This window comes from Dendropsophus ebraccatus, chromosome 5 (assembly GCF_027789765.1).
Source record: "Dendropsophus ebraccatus isolate aDenEbr1 chromosome 5, aDenEbr1.pat, whole genome shotgun sequence".
In the NCBI taxonomy this organism is placed as follows: Eukaryota; Metazoa; Chordata; class Amphibia; order Anura; family Hylidae; genus Dendropsophus; species Dendropsophus ebraccatus.
The window spans coordinates 46,454,662-46,479,244 of record NC_091458.1 but is presented as its reverse complement, the minus strand read 5'-3'; the positions used below and the strand labels follow the sequence as shown (position 1 = coordinate 46,479,244).

The 24,583-nt window shown below is 43.9% G+C and overlaps 2 protein-coding genes across 2 annotated transcripts in view; both read right to left on the bottom strand.

Annotated features, from left to right (window-relative positions):
• Positions 1-41: 41 nt before the first annotated feature.
• Positions 42-12,846, bottom strand: PA2G4 (proliferation-associated 2G4). Its single transcript, XM_069970026.1, has 13 exons — positions 12,655-12,846; positions 8,016-8,144; positions 7,681-7,786; positions 5,893-5,962; positions 5,000-5,092; positions 4,433-4,496; positions 3,592-3,670; positions 2,921-2,999; positions 2,691-2,824; positions 2,475-2,569; positions 1,749-1,876; positions 564-617; positions 42-362 (listed from the first exon to the last, which is right to left on the bottom strand). Exons 1-13 carry the CDS (start codon positions 12,740-12,742, stop codon positions 309-311), a joined length of 1,173 nt encoding a protein of 390 aa, XP_069826127.1. The 5' UTR covers positions 12,743-12,846; the 3' UTR covers positions 42-308.
• A 6,498-nt stretch (positions 12,847-19,344) lies between these two features.
• Positions 19,345-24,583, bottom strand: part of ERBB3 (erb-b2 receptor tyrosine kinase 3) — a 73,629-nt gene continuing 68,390 nt past the window's right edge. Inside the window, exons 26-28 of the mRNA XM_069970025.1 lie at positions 23,947-24,018; positions 23,562-23,829; positions 19,345-23,181 (exon numbers count right to left, since the gene is read on the bottom strand). Coding sequence (XP_069826126.1) covers positions 22,607-23,181; positions 23,562-23,829; positions 23,947-24,018 — 915 coding nt within the window. The 3' untranslated portion in view covers positions 19,345-22,606. The remainder of the gene's footprint in view (positions 23,182-23,561; positions 23,830-23,946; positions 24,019-24,583) is intronic.

The following is a 24,583-nucleotide window of genomic DNA, read 5'->3' as shown; positions in this document are numbered from 1 at the left end:
CTACAAAACATCAACATTTATTTAGAAAGAGGGCCTTAAGACTGGTTTTATGCCTGATTTTATTGTTTATATATATTTTTGGTTAAGTAGTCTGGTGTAAATTCCAAAAAGACTTTTCCCTCAATGTCCATGTTTTGTAAAGAGGGTGGGGGGAGGCCTGAATCCATTAGCACTCTGAGAGATCACCCAGCAGAAGCTTTTGTTTTTCAATATTTCTTGGGAAGAGGGGAAAAGAGGCAAAAAAGTAACGCAGACACTAAAAAATAAACTGGCAGGTCGAAGTCAAGCACCTCCAGGAGGCGCTATCCTCACTCTGTGCCTTCATTATCCTCAGCAGTGGCCTGTTCCGCAGTCTTTGAAGCCTGCAATGAGGAAAAATAAGTTTTAGCATAACATAAATGAGATTATCACACCCAAGTCAGGCACAGTAACCACCCAAGTTAGTATTATCTGATAGATTATAAGTCATCATTGTTAGAGGAATCAGTGCACCAGATACCAGGGCCTTTCATGTCTCTAAGACTTTAAAGAGCAGCTAGTTTATAACATACTGGAGCAGTTACCTTCTTTTTCTTCTTTTTCTGGGTCTTCCGACTGGCTGAGCTTTGCAGGAGTGCCTAAAATGACCATAAAAAAATTACAGTTAAAAAGAAAATTAAATATCTAATACATTGCAAAACTGTGCACTCAAAATTTTAGAAGCTGCAAATGTTTTTTTACTTTTGGTGTAGTTTGCAACTCTTAACATAGGGAAAACCCCAAGTCACGTTCCAGTTTTATTACAGACGACATCTTTATATTGATTTGTAAAAAACAAAAAAAAACCTATAGCCTTTCAGTATGTCAGCCTCTGTATCTCCTGCAGGAAGTGGTGTATTCTCCAGTCTGACACTGTGCTCATCAGAACTGTGCACATGTATATCCTGGCAAAGAGTCCTATCGACTGACTAGCAAAACAAGCCCCTGATGAACAATCGCACAAGAAGCACGTAAGGCTACAACAGGTCTGAATGGACTTCAAAAACTCAACTAAAAAGGGAAATTTTTTTTAATATACTTTTTTTATGCAGTAAAAGGAATAAAATATGCATGACAGAAAGAAGACTATGCACAACACTATAAGCACTTTGTAAGAGACTGTTGCAATAAAATAAAAAGAAGGTTATGTTCAATAAGGGAAAAAGATAGAAGTGCAATAACTTCATTAATGCAATAGAGACAATATGCTAATAAGTGACTACTGCATATACGTGCAATATGAAAAATGGTGCAATAACGTTTATTATGCAATAGAGACATTGTGCAATCGACAGCAGTGCAATACATGGGCCCAGCAATAGATTGTGGACAAAGATGATGGCCTTGAAGAGTGACATTTAGGGCACACATGAATTTTGATTTATTTGGGCTTTTTTGTTGATTTTTGTTTGCAAATATAATCTTTTTTAAAAGTGTGAAATAAAAGGTATATTTTATATATGTGTGTGTGTGTAAATTATATATATATATATATATATATATATATATATATATATATATATATATATATATATATATTACACAAATACATACACACACACACACACACACACACATCTTCTTGAGAAGCCATAAAAATCTTACAACATCTTTGCCAACAGCAAAACATGCACAGAGCCACGGAGCACCTGCACACTGCTCTGTTATCAGTAAGAAGCCTAAGACCAAAGACCATAATCCCACTGCACAACTAAAAATGCACTACTCACCTTCAGTTCTGTATCTTGCACATCAAGTTCAGATTTATACACATCTGGATCAAAGGGGCCACTAGTTATCCTCATAGGGCCATTAGGCATCAGGAGTACTGTGAACTTAAACTGTGCAACATACTCTCCTGAAATAGAAAGACAAATTTTAGTCAAAAATAATAAAAAAACAAAACACAACATGTGAATATAATGTGAATGGATCTGTACTTTAATACCACACACACAACTTGAGGACAGGGGTGGTGCTGTTTTTGCAAAAGAGTAGCAGCACTTTCCGAATCCTGGATAACCCGTTTAACCCAACACAGCAATGTGTTATGTCAGGATAATTCTAAGGCTCCAGGGTATCAACATAATGCCAGTAATTGAGGAGTAATGTTGAAGGGGTATTCCCATCTAGTAAAGTTACCACCTGTCCACACAACAGGAGATAAGTAGCCGATTGCTTCTTCCCCTGCGATCTTGAGAATGATTGCCCCAGTCCCCTGTTAGGTGAAGCAACAGGTTTTATGGGAGATGTTGAAAAAGCAGAATACTGGGAGACCGGGGTCCCCAATCTCAAGACAGAGTGGTCTTAGCAACTGGTCCCCCCTGGGACTAACTAGGTATGCTGTATCCTGTGGATAGGGGACAACTTTGCCAGATAGGAATAACCTTCAAACTGAAGTCAGAATAACTTATCCAAGCCTGCCAGGGACCAAGATCATACAATACCCTACTCACCTTCCTTTTCATAAAGTACATTGAAAGGCTGGAGGAGCTCATGTTTGGCGCATTCCACTACACCCATCCTAGCCTTTTTCTCATCTTCAAAGGCCCTACACAAAATGAACAGAATAAAATGTGGTCTTTCATGTCACCTTATTACTATGTATACTGTTTTATAGCTGTAGGCCGGAGCCTCCATTGAGATGCAAAGACAACACGGCGACTTCATACCTGAGAGTGAACGGCATGGCACCAAAACGTCTCTCAACTTCACTGAAAAAGGCACGGGAGGTTTTCATTTTCAGACCATACTGCTTTGTTGGGTCCCTTTTGTAGATTGTTGTCCTCTGGCCGGCATCCTTTGCCTAATCCCATCACCACCCAATAAGAAAATAGAATTAGATGACTAGGAAACTGTAGATAAGCCACAAAGCTTTGCAGCGGTGCAATGTGGTAATTACCTTGCCTTCTCCAGTGCTGATGAGAACATCAACCGCATAAACCTCATGAACCTCAAACTCTGCCTTTTCATGGTCCTTCCTGCGATAAAAGAAATACCCCATTATGGTCATGTACTCCTCCATTTAAAAGGACAAATTCCTTTTACCCATGAGTGCTGAGTAAAGCCGGCTACTACCAAGGGGAGCAGCGAGTCTAAGGCTGTACAGCTATAAGGTCCAGTGAATGGACTAACTGGTATGAGCATGTGAAGGCACATAGGCACATACAATGTGCTTGGTATTTTGCATTGGTCATAAAAATATATGTACAGAGAATTCTCAATGGCTTCACTCAAACACAAGATCTTTAAGTCCATTCATTCCTCAAAGACTCATATAATATATGAATATACAATATAACATCAAGGGACGGACACTTTGCATCCACTTTCATAAGAGGCCCCTTATGTATAAATTTCCCTGAACCATATGACAGCGCCTTTAATTATCCTAAAAGGAGATTCAAGTTCTCATTTTTTTCTAGGAAATTTCGGGTTATGGTCATATATTTCCTGACCACAAATAGAACTGATCGTGGTGGTATGACAATTTGCCAATAAATAGGAAACCATATGGTGTTCAATACCAGTATCTCATTTTAGTCCCAGTTTCTAAACATAGAATGAACATACTTTTGCTGGTCAGTTGGGTTCTGAATAATGGTCTTCTCTCCATCGATGACATGCTGCTTCAACTGATGAGAAAGCATCCCTGGGTGAAGAAAATAAATAAATAAAATGTTTTAGAGAAGGGAATCTATCAGCTCTACATCATACTCTGAGCTTAAGTGTCAAGGAGGAGGGGACACCGAGCTGCAGCATTCATGCCTTCCCCACCCCTCTCTGCCTTGACCAATTGAAATACAAGGCTCAAAGCTAGAAGTCAAGCACAGCATGTCAATGGGGCCTGTGTCGGTCTGCGCACTTATATTTTGGCATCTCATTTGGACAATTTGCATTCAGACACGTCCAAGCCATTTGTAATGTGAACCCTGTTTAAGAATTAAGTCTGTGAAAAAGGCTTTTATTTATAGCTCATTCAAATAAAGTCCATAAGTCTGTATGAACATTCCCTAAGGAGATGCCATCATAGCTTATATATGTGTTTGTTTTAGTCTTTTTGCCTTTCCCAGCTCTATATAACCCTCTGGTTTTGATGTTGCCATGTAACCAACGTGGACCACAGTTCCCACCATTCCTCTCTATCTTTTGGACATTTCCAGATAGTAAGATAGTGCGGTAATTACTGAGTCTTCACACACAAAACAGGTCTGTCACTCTTCTGTTCCCATACTCAGCGGTCACTGGGTAATTGCCACCTAGCATGTGAAACACAATCCCTCAATCCCTTTGTAGGGATCAATAGGGTCAAATGCAGACTCATTTGAACTTGAATTTTCTAAATCTGAGCTTACATGTATTTTCATAATTTTGGATAAACTCTGGAGTATAGAAAAGTAAAAGAAGCTCCTACCTTCAATAGGTACACAGTTAAAAGACGGAGAAATCTTGTTCCATGCTTCAGTCACCTGTGAGTTCTAAGAGGAAATACAAGGAATCATTAGGCTTCACATAAGGAAATAATTGCGGATTATACCTTAACACACATAGGGCCAGATTCTTCCTTTTACTACTGAAGAAAGGATTTTGGTACTGAATTTAGCTATTTTGCCCCGATATCTGTCAAGTGACTGTCCACTGGACAGTACCTACGAAGATTAACTCCCGCCATACCATGGAGAAATGCAGTACAGATCTAGGGGCAACTGTCCAACCCACTATGAGTTCCATGCACGAGTCCTGTTTATTAGGATAAGGCTTGTGCACACAACTTGCTGGGCATTATACAACTACTTCCTGCCCACTGTGGACTGTGTCCCTCCACACAATGTGAAGATCGGGTGTGGACTAAACTTTGGAAGTACACTAAGTGGTGGAAAATTTTGCTGTGTTTATATGGTTTTTGCAATTTTTCAATACACAATAAAAGTAGGCGTACTGTCAGATTAGTCATACAAATTAATGTAACTACTGTTCTCACCTGGTTTCCGGGCTTCACAAGACGGAGAGCTGCCTCTGCACAAAGGTGCGCTGCCTTGATAACATCTGCTTTACGGCCAGTTACTGGCGAATCCTAAAATATGGAAAAGAAAAAAAAACCAAAGCACAAAGTAAGGAAGTAAGCCATCGTAATGTATCTATATATTGATGGGATACTACCACCTTTCATTAAAAATCCCTAGGATATGCCATCACTTTATGACTGATGTAAACTCAGGGGGAAAAATACAGTGGCAAAAGCCTTACATGTAAATAGAAATAGTTTTTAGAGAATCACATTGAAACTTTCAAACTTAAAAGTAAGTGCACACTACGGAATGGCGATAGTAAACCCGTTATGCATTCTGCAGCTCGCACCCGATCGTGGAGTGTGGCGGGTGCGCGTGTCTCTTCCTGTGTCATAGACTCCATTCTATGCACGGGTGGCTTCAGTCGTCCGTTAAAAGAATTAACCTGTTCATTCTTTGGACGTACGACACACCCTAATGGTGAAAAACTTAAATGACAGCATTTAAATTAAATCTTTCACAAATCATAAGCTCAGATAGGGGGTCTTGGCACCAAAATCCCAACCTATCGGTTATTGATTATAGGTGCTCAGTAATGCACTTCAGTCCTGGCTCAGCACTTCATTTATCTGACTATAGGAAGTGGGCTCTATTATAGACCGTGGACCTGATCTTGTGTAATCAGACAGACTAAACGTTTAGCCAGGGAGTGAGGCTTACTACTGCGCCCTGCAATTGAAGGAGGTCTTAGTACTACTTGCACCCGGACTAACCTAAACTCTTCCTATGTTAAAAGCAATTTTAGATAACATTTTAAAGGTCAGATGTAACAAAAAAAAAACAAAAAACCACAACTTGGTCTTACCTTGGAAGCACCAACAACAAAGCTGTGTGCAACATTAGATATGAAACCATCTACGTGGACTCCTAGGTCTCTGTAACACAGTATTGAACAGCATTAAAGGAAATGACCAGTTTAGAAAAACCATTTTCATATATCTACTATGTATTCTAAGTTACAAGAACGGTATTGTCTTTGAAGGATCACCATAAATATTAAACTCTAAATACAGCTCTGCTTGATATAAAGATGCTGCCACAGTCAGTACTTGATGTAGCATTGTGAAAGTCTTAAGTGGTTAGGTGTCTGTTCTGCTGGAGAGACTTGGCAAACATACGCAGTACGTCCTGATCTTGGACTGAACAACTCAGAGTCAGCTCGGTCAACCTGAGCCAAGATAACAAACGCAGCGTTATCAGGAATATTCGCCTACCAACATCCCTTCCCCTGGATACAAACACTGAACAAATGTCAGCTCATCTCACAAAATGGTCATAGCAGCTACTTGTATCTTCCATGTTGGTGCACGTTTTGTTATTTATTACAGGACATTTATGATTACATTTCAACTGGTGTGTAAAGATACTAGGTCAGGAGTCATGTTAGGCCTCAGTCACACCCTATTTTTGGTGTTTACATCAGACTATGAGTCACCAAGCTGCCAATAGGGGATGCCAACATAAAGCCTGTTGGCCCATAGGCCATGTTCTTAAAGCGAATTAGTCACACGGTTTCCATGCTAGGCACCGTTCTTTGGCAGGGCATGGGCTCTGTGCCCGCCGCCGCGACGATATGCCCTCCCCTCTAACACAGCTCCATTAGATTCAATGTGATGTACTTAATGGTACATTCGCTTAAATGTCTGCACAGATATTTAGACTATGTTTGGCCCAATAAAGTTATCATACCTGTCTGCATGCCATTTTGAACAGCTGCTGATGTAAACACCAAAACATGGTATATAGAGGGGCCTAACATCCTGCAGCAATGAACGGACATGTGGCTATGTAAGGGATGAGTGGAGGTCTACAAAACCATGTGTGGACAAGATACTAGCATGAAGTTAGTATTTAACCATCTTGAATGATCAGATTGAATCCATGAATACACAGCATTGTATAGCGCTCAGAAAATCCTTACTATTTCTGTAAGCAGATAAAGATCTATAGTAAAAGACAGACGACGATAATGATATCATTACTGCTGGGTGCTTCCAACTATATAAGGGTGTGTTCACACTACAGAATCCGGCAGATTCTATCACTCATAGCTGCTGACGGCGGCACGCATCTTCACCCGTCCCATAGACTTAATCCTATGGGTGGGCGAATGACACGTCAATTCTTTCAGTGGAAGGCGGAAATCGCCTGCCCATAGAATTGAGTCTATGGGACAGGTGAAGATGCGCGACACCGTGAGTACATATGAGAGATGGAATCCGCCGGAACTTATCTGTGCAGATTCCATAGTGTGAACCCACCCTAAGGGTCAGAAATCTGACAAACTTTTGACATGTCAAGTTTTGATCGTGGGGGCCATTTGAGACCCCAACCGAATGCTAAAACAAAGGGGTAGAAGTGCTTAGCTGTGTGCTGTCCCCATGTGTCTGCTTAGAAAGCTATAATAGGAATAGATAGAGAGATCTATATATCTATGTCAGACTCTCTGAGCTGAGCTTCTGCTCCTTTGTTTTAGCAATCGGTGGGGGATCTTAGTAATTGGACGCCCATCAGTCACCTCTGACATTGGACAATTCTGTCAAAATACAAAAAGGTATCGCTTAAGCTTGGACTTCGTCAAGGGAAGACTTACATCTTAACTAGATCTCCGTTTTTCAGGAGGTAATCTTGGTCGCTCTTCAGAGGGGAGAAGTGACACACAGTGTTATTAACAGATATACTTGTTGGAAATGCAATACCTGCAAGAAAGAAAATAAGAGGCTAAATAAAGGAGCTTCCTTCCAACTGCAATCTGGTGAGACGTGGTGCAACGTGAAGTGATGAATTCATTGTGTCCATCTGAATAGAGCCATGGGCATTGAACTCCAGTATGAATCAGCTGTGGTCTCATCATACTGGGAATACACTGGCACCAATCAGCTGAGTCCACAACATAGAAATGGAGCCCACATTTACCACCATACTGACCTTTCTTCATTTCTTTTTCTTTTTTAAAGATCTTGCCAGTCTCCTCCATGATCAGAGCGTCTCCCTTCTCACACAGGCTGAGGATAGAAGCGTCTGGGGTGGCTGCCTCCACCAGTGCACGCAGGACCTCTACAAGAGACAAAGGGGGAACATTCATCAGCCCCAGAAGCTTTTTTTTCTCTGTGTTCTCTCAGTAGCGTTTCTTGTTTATTCCAGTTTTTACGTGGGAGATTCAAAGCGAGCTGAATTGTGCGTCTACAAAGGGAGCGATTTCATGGAGGGGAGAGGTGTACACTGGGTAATCAGCTCCCCGCACAATGTAGTCTGAGCGGCTTATATATAGCAGGTAAAAAAAAAAATAAATAAATAGAATGAGGTTGGCAATGGTTCCTATATGCAAAACAGCCACCTCTACTGTGAGCGCTAACAGGCAGGGGTCCTACAGGCTTCTGTCACATCCTGTAGTGTTTCCTTGTCTACCAATATGTCAGTGTGACTTCTTCAGTCTTTAATGTAATGGACTGTTGTAGGCAATGCTATAGTACCTTGCACCGCTGCAATAAAAGCACAGGTGACTGAGGATGAATAGTAGTGAACACTGAAGAGGCTACAAAGACAGCTGTCAATCACTAGGTGGCATGGGGTAAGCAGGATACTCTCTAGGAACCCTGCCCTATTCCTATATATCAGAGCTCTGCTTCTCTCTCCGCCACAACCTGCACTCAGATATGGAAGCATAGATCATGTCACAACTTTACTTTAAAGGGGTCTTCCAGGTAAAGTAAAACCTCCTTTATGGCCATTCTGTGCCTTACTACAATAAACAAGCGCCCACATACATAGCCTCCCCACTTCCCTGCCGCTCCCACCATCAGATCTTCCGGTCGCAGCTGAACTCTTGTTTTCCCACTCTGCCAATTACAAAGCTGAATGGGGTAGCAAGAGAAACAAGAACTCGGTCGGTGACGGAAGATCTCATAGTGGGAGCAGCAAGAAAGCGAGGAGGCAATGTACTTTATTGTATTAATGCACAGAATGGCAAAGTAGCATAGTACCAAAAAGACCACTTGGTCCATCTAGTCTGTCCTTTTAGTATTTATCTTCTTATTATCTTAGGATAGATATATGTATATGCCAGGCAGGTTTATAACGTTATTGTAGATTTACCTACCACATCTGCCGGAAGTTTGTTCCAAGCATCTACTACTCTTTCAGTAAAGTAATATTTTCTCACGTTGCTTCTGATCTTTCCCCCAACTAACCTCTCACTGTGTCCTCTTGTTCTTGGCAGTACGCAAAGTTTTACATTTGCCTGGAAACCCCCTTTAAGCCCTGTCTGTCTCTATGCAGCTGTGTCGCCACTTTTAGGCTAACATTTTAGCCTTGGACAATGAGCACTTTTGTTGGATCCTGCCTGTTTTTCAAAGAAAAAGGCATTGTCCAAGGATAAGATGTCTCACTTCCCATAAGGGTTATTCATAGACCACAGTTTATGGGGGCTCATGTATTACACTAGGTCAGATGTACCCCCGAGCTCGGAGGATGGGTGAAGCCATGTACTAGTTACTGCTCCTATTACATATGTGCTCCTCAGGTAAGTAAGGCTTTGTCTTCTTGCAGATGACCCACCACACCCTCACAGCCAGGACTCACACTACCAGTTGGGAGCTTTATGTTCTCTAACACCCATGGGAATGGGACACATTCAGACATGTCACAGCAACAGGCTGGAGGTAAAGAGCTCGTCTTCAGTCCAGAGCAGCTTTATAGGTCGATGCAATGGATAGGCCAATGTTAGAGCAAAGTTAATGTGATGGGGATCTCTCCAAGTTAACAGAAGCGGAGGTCTTCCCCTCTTGGCCAGAGAGGCTGTAAAGAGCGGCTCTTGCTATGGAGGACCAGTCCCGTAATGTGAAAGGGCACAGTGTAATTCTTTATTTACCATGTGGTGGCGCTGCAGGGAAACTGAAGACTAGGGGAGAAATTTATCAAACTGGTGTAAAATAAAATTGGCTCAGTCGCCCCTAGCAACCAGTCAGAGTCCAACTTTCATTCTTCACAGATTTTTTGAAAAATGAGAAGTGGAATCTGATTGGTTGCTAGGGGCAACTGAGAACATTCTACTTTACACCAGTTTGATAAATCTCCCCTATAACATGGTGTGACTGAGGAGCAATAGAGCGCTGTTGGCACTCGTTTGCTCCTTGTTCCTCGCTCGCTGCTATTACACGCGTCAGCAGCGAGCGGGTGAGAGCCAGGTGGGCCAAGGAGAGGCGCGGGGGGCTGCCCGGGTGATCGCTTGATCGCTCATGTAGCCCATAGCATATAACAGCGGTCTGCTGCTGCTGCTCCTATTCCACGTGGCGGCGGCACCAGATCGCTGCTATATGAGTTGTTTGTCTTTCAACATGTTGAAAGAAACTACTACAATGATCAGCCGACATTGTTCATGTCGGCTGATCATTGCCTTCTATTACACAGGACGATTAATCATTCCATGTAATAGGGCCTGAAGAGTTGATCACAGGGGCTTCCTCCAGGGGGCTTATCTGTAATCTGCTTACGGTCATATTTGGGATTGTCCAAAGTGGAGAAACCTTTCTAGGAGGTTGTCTCAAAGACCAACCACATGCATAAGCCCTGTTAAAGGGGTGGTTCACCAAAACTTTCTTCTTTCAAATTAACTGGTCCCAGCAAGTGCAAGAGAATTGCAATTTACTTCTATTAACAAATCTCCAGTCTTCCAGTACTTATCAGCTGCGGTATGCTCTGCATGAAGTGGTGAATTTATTCCAGTCTGACAGTGCTCTCTGCTGCCACCTCTGTCTGTGTCAGGAACTGTGCAGAATAGAAGCAAATGCCCATAGAAAACCTCTCCTGCTCTCCAGACTGGGAAAAAATACACCACTTCCTGCAGGACATACAGCAGCTGATAAGTACTGGAAGACATTTAATAGGAGTAAATTACAGGTCTCTGGCACTTTCTGAGATCAGTTGGTTTTTGGTTTTCTGGATCTGTACAACCCTTACACCCCAACTTCTGTGTTCTGGGAACAAGGACTGTTGTAATATAGTATATAGAGTTATAGGGGATAAGTGGTATTTGCCAAAAAAAAAAAACCTTTAAAGTGATAGTCCAATTGCTAAAACCTCCAGTAATCCTGAGAACACAGTCCTGTCACAATGGAATGACAGTCATCCTCAATGCCCTGCGCACTATAGGGACATATAAGCAGATTACATGCGTCTAACCTGCTGACAGCATTACTGACAGAAAAAACACTTGACAGACAATCAGGGTTTCAGTGCGGAGACCCATACAGGGCTCTATATATATATAGTTAGGAGAAGCATGCAGCAGTGCGCTTCACTCTTATTGCAGGAGACTGGTTTATTATAAGTCTATGGAGTCTCCCAGCTATATCTAGTGCTGATCAAAATGATTGACATATCTGTGAGATGACTATTTTTGGACAGTATCACTAGGGATGTATCCCACACTATGGACCCGTCTATCTGAATGATTGATTCAGCTTCTGCTTCTCTTCTCCCTACAAGATGATCTGTTCGCTGCCGCCCCCCCCCCCCCCCCATCAGATAACGAGAAAGACCCTTTAAGGAATCACTGTGCAATCCTAACCCATACATGAGGTCACTGGTGAGTCGGAAGGAACAGCACAGAGAGCATTGATGCCTGTGGCTCTCCAGTAGTTACTACACTACAGCTCCCAGCATGCCCTGGCAGGATTCTTCCAACAGCTGGACAATTCTCTAGAAGAGATGGGGAACCTTCGGCCCTCCAGCTGTTGCAAAACTACAATTCCCATCATGCCTGGACAGCCAAAGCTTCGCTTTGGCTGTCCAGGCATGATGGGAATTGTAGTTTTGAAACAGCTGGAGGGCCAAAAGTTCCCCATCTCTTCTAGAGCATCAATAGCTGGTGACATTGCTGAAAGCTGCCAGGGCATGCTGGGAGTTGTAGTTATACAAGGGCCACAGGTTGGAAACGCTGCATTAGAGTAACCTGACAAGTCTTAGTCTGACATCTACAGCCATGGCAAATAAATAAGGGATCACATGTGACAGCCTGGGGCACTTCTGCGCCATATTAGCACCCATTATAATACCAGGGGGGGCTCATTTAATCCTTCCTTTCCAGGTGCAGAATTAAAGGGATTCTCCCTTATACCCCATTTACAGGGCAGATAAGAGCCCCCATCACTCATCACTAAGGTCAGGCGCCTTTCCTGCAGATTCTAGGAGAATCCCTTTAAGTGGAGGGAGATCAGACTGCTATAGAGAGTTATGGCGGCGGCGGCAGCAGCCCTCCTCTCACACAGGGGCCGTGGGGAGCACGTGGGCTCCGGAGAGTACAGCGGGCCCGGCAGACACGTGGGTGCCCGGGAGATGTACGGGTGCCGGGGAGGCACATGGCAGGCGGGACACGTGCGATCCCCTCCCCCACAGCCGTTCTGCTTATACCGGCCGCCACTCCGCACACGAGGTTACCGGCAGTACCCGACCCCGCGCCCGCCTCCTCACGTGTCCCGGCCATGGAGCGACCCGGCATTCCCGTGGTGACCCCCCGAGCCCGGCACAGCTCCATCCCCCCACCTCCCGCTGACAGCCGGACACTCACTGTTGGCGATGTCGCCCCCCATCTTGTACTTTGTGACCACCAGGTCCTCGGCGATCGTCTGCTCCTGCTGCTCATCGTCACCCGACATTTTGGCGTCCAACAGTCTCCCGTCTGCACAGGCGTGCGGCGGCCACAGAGAGAGCGAGGGCTCAGGAGGCGGGAGCACACCGCAGGCGTGGGGTTGAGGGTCAGGCGGGTTAGCCGCAAAGCACTTTGGGAGTTGTAGTTCGCCGCCGCGCTGTGACGTGAGGGAGCCATGGGCGCTTACCACGTGAGCTACCCACATTTGCTTCGCAATGAATGCCGGGAGGTGTAGTCCTCCTGTGCCGGGAAACCTGCACGGCGTTATAGGCGGCGCTGCCGAGAGAAGGGGCTTTGTATCAGACCTGTAGGTTATATAGGCGGCTACCGCCTGGCTCTGGGCTGCTGACAACTACATGTACGGTAGTTGGAGTTTACAGTAATTTCTTAAAGGTGGAAACATTTTTTTTTTAAGGAATTATGCAGGACTCGAAAAAAGCAGCCTAACCTACAAATAAAATGGGGGACTACCTAATATTATTGGCCTGGCCAATGGGGGATCTACTTACCTGCCTACACACCTTCCTTAGGTGGCCTATGGGGTTGGTCTACCTAAAGAGGGTTTACCTACTTAGGGTACTATTACATGAATCGATTTTTCGGCGATCCCAATGATTATAACAAGTTATAATTGTTCACCCAATAACTTGGAACGATGATCGTTACTTATTATCATTATTGCCGCTACTGCGAACGACCAAACGACGTCTTACTACACGCGAACGATCAACGCTAAAAATAGGTCCAAATTCTATTAAACGACCAACGATTTCTTGTTGGTTGTTTAATCGTCTGCTATTACACTAAACGATTATCGTTCAAATCTGAACCATTTAACGATTTTTGGAACGATAATCGTTCCGTGTAATACCGCTCTTACTATATAGGGGGTCTACCTCACTATTGTCTGTGGGCACATAAAATCGGTTTGTGTGCGCTAAGCAGGTCCTCTCCCATCTCTGTGTAATGTAATCTCAGTCCCGAACACAGTGGGGAGGAGTGCCTGGTCACACGCTTCTTTCCACACTTATTCTAGGTCTCCGTCATGGTCTAAACACAGAGGCCATACCTCCCAAGTGTCCCTCTTTTGGAGGGACAGTCCCTACTTTTGACCCACATCCCTCTTTGTCCCTTACATGTCCCTCTTTTTGTCCTAGGAGTTAGATTTGCATTAATAAACTTTTTATCTCGCTCTAGAAAGTGTCTTATTACTTACTGTATAATAGACCCAAACCTGCATATTATTCCATCATGTGGTGAATGTTGGATGCTAAAATGTGTTATATACAGATGAACCATGTGACATTATGGCCCCTTTCCATTGTGCGTCCGTATCACCTATATGACAGTGCGTCCCTGCAAATGCAGTTACTGAAATATATTTGTAATCCTGTCCGCAGTTGTGGGTCCGTAATTACAAATGTGTGAATGGGACCTAAGGATGCAGTCACACATACAGGATCTGCTGCAGATTTGGAGACATCAATGTAACTAAATGTATTCATCAATCTGCGGCAGATCCTTTAGGTGTGGAGACATTAAAAAGTATAAAAAATGTGCTAAAGTGAACCACAAGTGTCCCTCTTTGGCCATCCAAAAGGTTGGGAGGTATGCAGAGGCCTCCCCGATGATCAATACTTCTGTGGTGCCACCATGATGCGTGGGAAGTTTTTATAGTGACAGGGACACTTTCCAAAGACTGTCACCAAGCTTGTGTTGTCCCGTTTATCATTCTTTGATGGTATCTCTGAGTATAACCAGAACCCAAAGCACTGGGAAGTAATCTTTCTCACCATGAGTGGATGCTTAGCAGTCCTTGATATTTATGAGCTCATGCTCCCTCTGTCTACTGGCTGCTGAATGATAGATTTCCACCTATTTGTGTACTTGGATATTAGAGTGAGGTCTGCATTATGTAGGCCCTTTGGTGACAGTGCCTTAGTTGGCCCCCTTGTAGCACATCCTATGCGTTGGCAGTGAAATAAGCTGCCCAGAAGCCCAGATGTTCAAACATTCAGTTTCAGACAAATAACAACAAATCACAGCTTAGCTTCCATTTCTAAAAATGGGCTGTGATTGGTTGCTATATATAAAGAAAGGGTCAGTTTTTTGTCTCTGACAGATTGATGAATCCGTGTGTGTCAGTGAAAGGCAATGATAATGATTAGCATTGTTGCTTTCTATAAATGTATGTTTAATATCTCCTTCATTGGGGCCAATTTGGACCTTGTCTGATCAAGGTCGTTCCCTTTCCCTTTTCCTCTCCATTTCTGTCACTTTAGGCTCCTTACTTTTCAAGCACCTCCCCCCCCTTCTATACAGACTTCGCATCCATAATACCCCACATGCACACATCCTTAGCTCTTTCCATACTGCGGATCTGCAGCTGTGGACAAGACTACAGATGTATAACACATCCATAACGGTCCATATCTGCATGGGCACCTTCATTTAGAATAGAGCAGTGCTCCTCAAACCTTTTCTATAGCAGCCTCGCCCAACAGACCAAGGCAATGCCTGGGCCTCACCAAACAGACCAAGTGGGTTCCTGGGCCTCACTATCCGTGGTCAAAGTCCATTTAAAAGCTATAAATAATGCTAGGGTTAGCTTTCACCCGTTTCCCACGATCTATATGCTAATAATGGTAATAATAAAGTACCGGAGTCTATACGTCACCTGGTCCCCGCTCCGGCTTGCTTCGGGCTCCTAGTGTCTTCACGTCCCGGTCTGCCAATCAGTGCGCTGCGGCGGGGCAGCGTACTGATTGGCTGAGCGGGACCTGCCGGGAATCCCCGAAGCCGGAGCGGGGAGCAGGTGACGTATAGGCTCAGGCGGCCGGGGGATTAACAGGGCGGGCTGCGGACATACTCGCAGTGTGATGTGCATCCTGCTGCAAATTTGTCTGCCCATAGGGGGCACAGGGCAGGGATCCGCAGCGAGTCTCGCTGCGAATTTGCAGCGAGAAACTCGCTGCGATTCCGCCCAGTGAGTTTGTACCCTAAGGGCCTCCCCTCCAAGCTGCTCTCATCAATGCTAATGCGACAGCTGCTTCCATCTCTGTGCATTGAACAGGAAACTTCTACAATCCACAGAGAGTGTGGAGCTCGCCACGCAATATACCTATGCAGAATCTGTGTAAGGGTACAAACCCACACACCGTATACGCAGCAGATACGCAACAAATACGCAGCAGATCTGATGGTTTAGATTTGATGCTGTGTTCAGTTATTTAGATCTAATCTGCTGCGTATTTGTTGTGTATTTGCTGCGTATACGGTGTGTGTGTTTATACCCTAAGGGTACAAACACACCGTATAAGCAGCGTATTTACTGCTTTGATATGCAGCAAATACGCAGCAGAATAGATCTAAATAACTGAGCACAGCATCAAATCTGCACCATCAAATCTGCTGCAGATCTGCTGCGTATCTGCTGCGTATACGGTGTGTATGTGTTTGTACCCTAAGGGTACAAACACACACACCGTATACGCAGCAGATACGCAGCAGATTTGATGCAGTGTTCAGTTATTTAGATCTAATCTGCTGTGTATATGTTGCGTATACGGTGTGTGTGTTTATACCATAAGACTATGTTCCCACTACATTTTTTTTCCAGAAAAGAATGGACGCTGATTGCAATGAGATCAGCGTCCGTTCTTTTTTGCAGTGGCAGAATTGCATTGAATTCACTGTGTACCCACTTTATTATTTTAACGTCCATTCTTTAGAATGGACGTTAAAATAATAAACATGGCTTTTTTTTCTGGATGCAGCAACCCGGAAACAATAGCTGTTCACACAATGTAAAGTACGGCCGGCTGCCATACTTTACAGTGTAGTCAATGGTCAATTGAATTGCGGACACGCCCAACGGTGCCCGCAATTCAATTGTAAAAAGATAATGTTCCTGCAGCCCATACAGTGGTATCGGCTGCAGGAACATTATCTTTTTACAATTGAATTGCGGGCACCGTTGGGCATGTCCGCAATTCAATAATGTTCCTGCAGCCCATACAGTGGTATCGGCTGCAGGAACATACCCAACGCTGCCCAGTGTCCAGCAGTATAACATGGTGTTATACTAAGTGTGAACATAGCCTTATAACTAACTGTTAGGGCGGGTTCACATTAAGGAATTCTCGCGGATAAATTCCGCGGAATTCCGTCGCCTGTACGCGCTCACATCCGCGCGCCTCTCCGCCCGTGCATATAATGGTGTCTATTGCACGGGCGGAGAGGCGCGCGGATGTGAGCGCGTACAGGCGACGGAATTCCGCGGAATTTATCCGCGAGAATTCCTTAATGTGAACCCACCCTTAGTCCTGTGCTTGTGGCCAGTGAATAGATTGGCTCCACCACTGACTTACACTGGCTGTCACTGATTTCCCAACAAGAGGTTCACTTCCCAAAAGTAGCCTTTTTTTTTTCTTTATACAAAGCAGCCCCAAAAGCTTGTTTAGACCAGGCCTGTTCACCGTGGCGGCCTACCACTCCTCACAGAGGTGACATGGATGTTCTAACAATTATTGATGGTGTATGGCGGCCCTTAATTAAGAACACGTGGAAATCAGTAAATTTCTTGTTTATAAAAAAAACAAAAACATTTTATTTGATAAATTTTACTTTATACATTAAAAGACTGACAGGTAGGCAGAGACCAGTTACAATTGTAATCCCTCCTGTACAATTCCCTTTATAAAGTGTTAGGAACAAAGCGGCCTGTGACTTATGGCAACCAGCGTCCATGTTTCAATTTCCTGTGAAATTCAGAAACCTAAAGGTGATCTCTGGTTGCTTCTGCCGCCGAGGCCACCTGCTTCTGACAGATCCTTGGCGTATGCACCAAATGTAAATGTTACATATTCTCATTCCTGTTTGAGTGGTAGAAAAATAATGTACAAAAATAGACTCTGTATAACAATGTTCATACACATGTACAAAACCAGCTGACAGCTTGTTAGAATGTATACACAGGAAAGTGCAAGCTATAGCAGACGCCATGTGGTGTGTCTGTCACCTGTGCACTACATGGGGGCAAATGTTTTACAGACACAAGGAAGTACTGTATTAAAGGTGTTATCCCATGAATAAAATTTGTTTTCTAGGCTTGAGTTGTATTTAAAGTGTCACTGTCACTTCACAAAACTTTTGACATGTCATAGAGACGGTCCAGACCCATACTGATCGGGAGATAGACCTGCGAGAAGAAGTCATGTGATCAGTCGGATTTATAATAGAGCTCTATGTAGCCCGACTGATCAATTCAACTGATTATGTAACACAGAGCCGGGAGAGGACGCGCTGCAGCACATCTTCTCCCGGCTCTATCTACCGATCGGTACGTGTCTGAACGCTCAGACCTGGACCGATCAAAACCTTTGACATGTCTCCATGACATGTCAAAAGTTTTGTAAAGTGACATTGACACTTTGGAGCAGATTTATCAAACATGGTGTAAAGTGAAACTGGCCCAGTTGCCCCTAGCAACCAATCAGATTCCACCTTTCATTTTCCAAAGAGACTGTAAGGAAAGAAATGTGGAATCTGATTGGTTGCTAGGGGCAACTGAGCCAGTTTCACTTTACACCATGTTTGATAAATCTTCCCCCTTTAAGTAAAAGAAAAACTTGAATTAACAATATATACAATATGTAAATGCATTATAGCACCATCTAGTGTTTCATCTCTATAGTGCATCATGTGCTATTTGTCAGCTCTTCACATTGTGGAGGGATCTTTGTTCTGGTGAAGAGGTTGGTTAATAGTCTTTGATTCCATCTCTGCTTGTCACGGGAGACATTGAGCCAGTGTAATGGCATAGCAGAAAAGATTGGGTTATGTAAGTTATAGCTCCTCCAAATTATGTGAACATATTATTCTGTATATAACCTGGGGGAGCACTGTACTGGATTACTGGGTGGAGAAAGAGGCACATAATATGGAGCGTCTGCCAGCCACATTACAGCTATGGAGGACAGAAAATGATGAGGTGAAAGAGAGTAATGTAAGAGGATTCTCCAGCTACCATTTGCCTATGCCTGTAGTTTGCAAACGGTAATAAAATTCATGGGATAATCCCTTTAAGAAATTAACTGTTTTGGTGATGGTTGCTAGTGTGTGTAAATGCATACAGTATCCACCATTACGTATTAGTACAGTTTGTCAATGCCAGGTAGCAAACAATAGCATACATGCTGAATATATCTCCTTTTCTTATCAGTAAACATTTCTTATTAGTAGGTTCACACAATATTCCAAGTCCATCTCAGTGGAAAAATCCACATTGTCGTCAAATGGATACAGAAATACAGCTTATAGTGGTGTTTATTATCAGTGCTAACCGCAAGCTCCTGCTAGAAGGTAATGTCAGCATGTTCAGACTGTTCTGTTTCCTTTCATCATACTAAGATGCAGCAGAGTGATAGCAATAGTTAAGGGCCAGTTCATACTAAACAAGATCGTCGGAATCCCGCCATGCTCAGTGTGCTGCTGTAAGTGAATGGGAGAGCGCGCGCTCGTCCGCTCCCTCTCCTCTCCGCTCAAAGAACTAACATGTTAGATCTTCCGAGCGGAGAGCGGCGGCAGCGGACGAGCGCACGCCCCCTCATTCACTTACAGCGGGACACTGAGCACGGCGGGATTCCGAGATCTCTGCCGCGGAATTCCGACGGTCTTGCTCAGTGTGAACTGGCCCTTTACAGTAGAAACATTGGCACCTGCTAAGATTGTTATGAATGTAGCTGCGCTTCGTCGCATGACCTGAAGCTCCATTAATTCTCTATGAAGCCACAGAACAGAGCCGAGTACAGAACTCAGCTCTCTCCCATAGCTCCATAGAGAATAAATTGAGCTATGGGTCACCCACCAAACCGCGGCTCCGATCGTAACAAAGGAGCCTGTGGATAAGAGACAAGTAAGTTTAAGGGTGCATTCACACGTACAGGATCTGCAGCAGATTTGATGCTGTGTTCAGCTATTTACATCAAATCTGCTACGAAATGGTGTTTGTGAAGCTACCCTAAGGCCATGTTCACATGGCGTAAGACACCGGCCGGGTCACGGAACGGCCAGTGTCAGGGAAGATCATCCTGGCCTGTAATGCAGTACCGGCCGGATGATCTTTACTACTGCTGAATTCGGATGGGGGCGCATCAGTGTGCCCCCGCATCCGAATTCCCCGCTGCACACAATGGAGCGTGTGGCCGGAGAAGCACAATCCATTGTGTGCACTGACAGGGAATAGTCAGTTTCTTGCTGCGCCGCTAGCAATCCTGGCCAAAGTTTATACTATGTGTATACACTCCAGCCGGGATTCCCTCAGCTGCAGCACAATGTAAGTTCTGTAGTAATCACAACCATGATTTCTACAGAACGTACGTTGTGTAAACATAGCCTAAATCTGTATTTTGTAGAACCCTTTGCTTAGGATCAGCTTAGCTTAGAACAGGGGAAGGGAACCTTGGCTCTCCAGCTGTTGCAAAACTACAACACCCAAAGGCTGTCCAGGCATGATGGGTGTTGTAGTTTTGCAACAGCTGGAGAGCCAAGGTTTCCTACCCCTGGCTTAGAAAGTGTCAGTGGAAAAAAAGGGTGCAAGTATGAACTACTCTGTGTCAACTCTAGAAGAAATCTACTATGTGCAGCATTTTTTCATGTGTGCCAATACTCTACAATAACTACATTGTCCACATTATTCTCATATACTAAAACCAATAGTTTACAACATAATAGGCAAAATAAGTTATCAAAGGACAAATCAGTCCCTGCAGTCACTATACAAATTACATAGAAGGTCAGAGAAGCCATTGTAGTGAATGGAGACAGAGTAATTCCCATAGACACATACTGCATTTACCGCTGCAGTTGTGTTGCAGTAGTAGAGCATGCAGAGGGTGTGGCGTCCCTGTACAAATTGAATAATGGAGACCACAAGCTGTGGTTTCAGTTCCAGAAGCATTTTTTTAAGGGCCACCAGTCTTTAACCCATGGTAATATTGGATATAGTCAGTAAAAAAATAGTTTTTATATACAGTGAAAATTGATTTATATACAGTAGAAATTTCATTGTCTAGTTGGGACACGTCAAGTTTCATTTACTATGGCAGTGCAGTATTATAATTTATTGTGTTTGTTCTTATAGGCATTTCCTTGGTAATAGTCACACAAATGAGTACTCAGCATAAGTGCTTCAATGGGCATGAGGATGACTGAGAGCCTGAAGGTCACCCAAGGCTCCAGTGTATCCAGATGGGTATGGGTAAGTAATTCTCCTTTATTTTAAATGGAGCTTGCTTTTTTGGGTCACCTATTGGAGGTAGCTACTCTATATGTCATTGTCTGAAGCCAAAAATCTTTCTCCTTGGGATGGACTAGGTATTCTCAGCTAAGCCAGAATCTTCTTCAAAGGGCAGCATGACAAAGTTTCTTTTGGACTCTCTGTCATCTTGGCAGTCTCTCCAAGGTTACACATTACCCAATGAACCCAAAAAGCAAAAGTAAAACATAGTATTAGGCCATGTTCACATGGCGCAAGACACCGGACGTTCTGTGACTGCAGTACCGTCCAGATGATCTTTATTTCTGATGAATTGGGATGCGCCCGCACCCCATTTCACCGCTGCACACAATGGAGCGTGCGGCCATTGTGTAAACTGACAGGTTCTCTGCGGCTGCTATTCAATGAATAACGTTCACAGAAAACTGACATGTCAGTTTTTGGTTTGGACGCATGGAATCACGTCCGGAGCGTATACTATGTGCATACGCTCCCGCCGGGATTCAAATGGCATTCAGATGCAACATATGTTTTGCATAAATCACGGCCGTTGTTGCCAATTGCAACAACGGTCGTGATTTATGTAAAACATACGCTGTGTGAACATGGCGTAAATTATAAGTTATACTTGATGTTATGTATAAGCTGAGATGATCTTCATAACACAGATTTAAAGGGTCACTGGCACCTGCAGTTACTGATTGCACTGGGATTCGCTTATGAAATCTTCTGCAATCCAGAGATACAGCCAGGGGCAGTGCCCACAGCATGGTTCTACCTCTGCCATCAATCAAATCTTCATTTGACTCCATGGAGCACTGCTGTGTATTTCACCCGGCTGTATCTCAGGACATGTCAAAAGTTACTAAAAATGACGGTAAAGCTTTAGGGACTTCCAAGAGAGGATTCCTGTGACTTGGTGTAATGCCATGGCGCTTACGCTTTTCACACACATGACACAGCTTTCCAAAACTTCTGAATGTCATGACAATTTCTCATACAATATCCCTTGTCATCTGCAGCAGGGAGGGTGCTGAACTCTTCATATAACAGAACCTGCTCCTCTTACAATGCATTACATTACTTTCTGTGCAACTACCAGTTCTACCCATTTATAATATTTCATAACGTCGCTGGTAAAAGTCCTGGTTTAGAAGACAAATGTTTTTATCTGTCGATATCCCCATTGACATGTAATCTCATGCATTATCTGTAATCCCAAATTCTAGAGGAAGGAAATGCCACTTTACTCATTTATAGTTTTTTTGTTTTTTTTTATGAGCAGCGGCCTTCTTTGTTAGTGTTCTTGTCATGTTACATCCTTCATAACTTGCGTTACTGGAATCTGATCACTTAGGAACAGCCAGACAGGTGACTGCTGTTTGGAACAACACGCTTATAAATCTTCCCTGTCCACAGTAGTCTGATAGTGGCATTTGGCTCAAGGAACATCCCTTCTGTCTCAGAAATGAAGAACTATATTCCTGCAGCGGACTTCACAAGCAGACAGTACATATCAGGGTGTTGTGCTACTTAAGCACATTGAAGTGAACAGTGAAGAAGGAATAGGGCTGCCTGGCACATCGGTCATCTCTATGTCAGCTGCAGGTCACTCTTAACAAACAGACGGCTATGCCAGTAATCCGGATTATCAAATGCACAGTCTTTTACCTCCAGTTCTCGCAGAGGTTGAATGTAAGCTCTTTGTAAGGCCTCTCTGTGGCATGTTTGTGGAACCACTGTGGGTTTGTCCAAGGACTTTGGCTGGCTTGTGATTAACTTCATATCCTCATAGCCCTGTTTGTCATCTGAACTGCTGTCCTTCCTGATTCTACTACTTCGGTTCATGTAGGTGTACTCTGTATCTTGATCACCTAGTTCTTGGCTCTGGTTGCGTTTTCCCTGCTCATTCATATACTCATAGTCCTCCTTGTTTTCATACTCATAGTACTTATCCTTACTGTCCCGCCGTGTAGAGCTTGTGCGCTCTCTGTTTCCATCCCCTGCTCCTCGAATGTCCATATACTCATACTCCAACCTCTCTGACGGCTGCCTCTTCCTGTTCATATACTCATATTCATCATCATCATCATCTTCTGTGGCACTGGCAATGCATGGGGTTAGTGATCTGGATCCTTGGGACATCAATGTTCCATTCTCTGATAGATCTATGCAAGAATATAAAGAGATATGCAAGATGAATGTGTGCATAGTTAGCTTTCTTTCATACAGCACACTTGAATCAATGTATTAAATTCATTGAGAAATCATTCTTTGACATATAAGCCTTTTTGTTAACATGTAAATAAGGCACAAAAGTCCAGGGGGTGTTCCCCGGCAAGGTAAAAGCCCAGGAGGCGTTCCCCAACACTGTTAAAGCCCAGGAGGTGTTCCCCAACACGGTAAAAGCACAGGAGGTGTTCCCCATAATTATTCACATTTGTTCATTTTCTTTGCTTATGAATGCCACACTTTCTACAGTTTATATTATATCTGTTCTACTGTTTTTATAGCTACATTAATTCTATATAATTTTAGATGTACATACCTCCCTGGCTAAGCTCAGGCATAATGTACTCGCTGTCAGTATCTGGTGTAGCGGCAAGTAGGCTTTCCCTCTGGGAGCGATAAGCACTGTCTAAACGTGAGCGAGGACTACGACTTAGGCTTCCAAACCCAAATGATGTTTCCTCCGGTGTTTCCATGTCAGACAGAGTACAACAGCCCTCAGATGACTCTGACACCGTTCGGCCTAAAGAGTCCTGCCTCCTCCTATTCACACGTCTGGGACCTGGATCAGTGCGGTGCATTGAACTCTGAAACAGAAGGAAAATTCATTTGCACATATGGCAAGTAACATCACGAAACAGTTTATACCTATAGTTATATACTGCAATGCAACATAATATTTTGCTTCACAGTCCCATAGTTACCTTTTTGTTGATGGTACCAATGCTCTGGTTCATGGGGAGGTATCCAGCAAGTGAGCTCTGCACACTGTGACTCTAAAACACAAATGGAAATGCCATAAGGTCTCCTACGATGAATATATAACATGCACAATAAACTTTTTAGTCTCTTATCCTTATGTCCTCCCTGCATTCTCCTGAGCAATGGTGTTACTGCGATATCCCAAGTATGTAAGTGTCTGAATACAAGATGGGAACCTCCTACATTCAGGTCCTTATACCACTGCACCTTCTTAAGGCCCTATTCCACGGAACGATTATCGTTCGTATTCGGCCGATATCGGCCGCTACAGACGATAATCGTCCCGTGGAATAGAGTGCAACGATCAGCCGACATCGTTCATGTCGGCTGATCGTTGCAGTCGCTTGTTTTTCAACATGTTGAAGAACAAGCGACTGATATAGCAGCGATCTGCTGCCGTCGCTCCGTTGAATAGGAGCGTCGGCAGCAGATGCTGCTATATCCTATGGGCTGCCCTGACGATCTAGCGATCCCCCGGGCAGCCCCCCTGCAGCTCCCCGCCGCCCCTCCCGCACTCACCTGCTCGCTGCAGCCGCGCTGAATAGCGGCGGCAGCGTTCGGGGAACGAGGAGCAAACGA

Excerpts from the sequence above, each read along its gene's own strand:
- PA2G4 (XM_069970026.1), bottom strand. The coding sequence starts at position 12,742 with ATGTCGGGTGACGATGAGCAGCAGGAGCAGACGATCGCCGAGGACCTG. Across the intron at positions 3,671-4,432 it reads TAACTGTGTACCTATTGAAG|GGATGCTTTCTCATCAGTTG; the intron begins GTAGGAGCTTCT and ends TTCTTCACCCAG. Across the intron at positions 2,825-2,920 it reads TCAGCACTGGAGAAGGCAAG|GCAAAGGATGCCGGCCAGAG; the intron begins GTAATTACCACA and ends TGATGGGATTAG.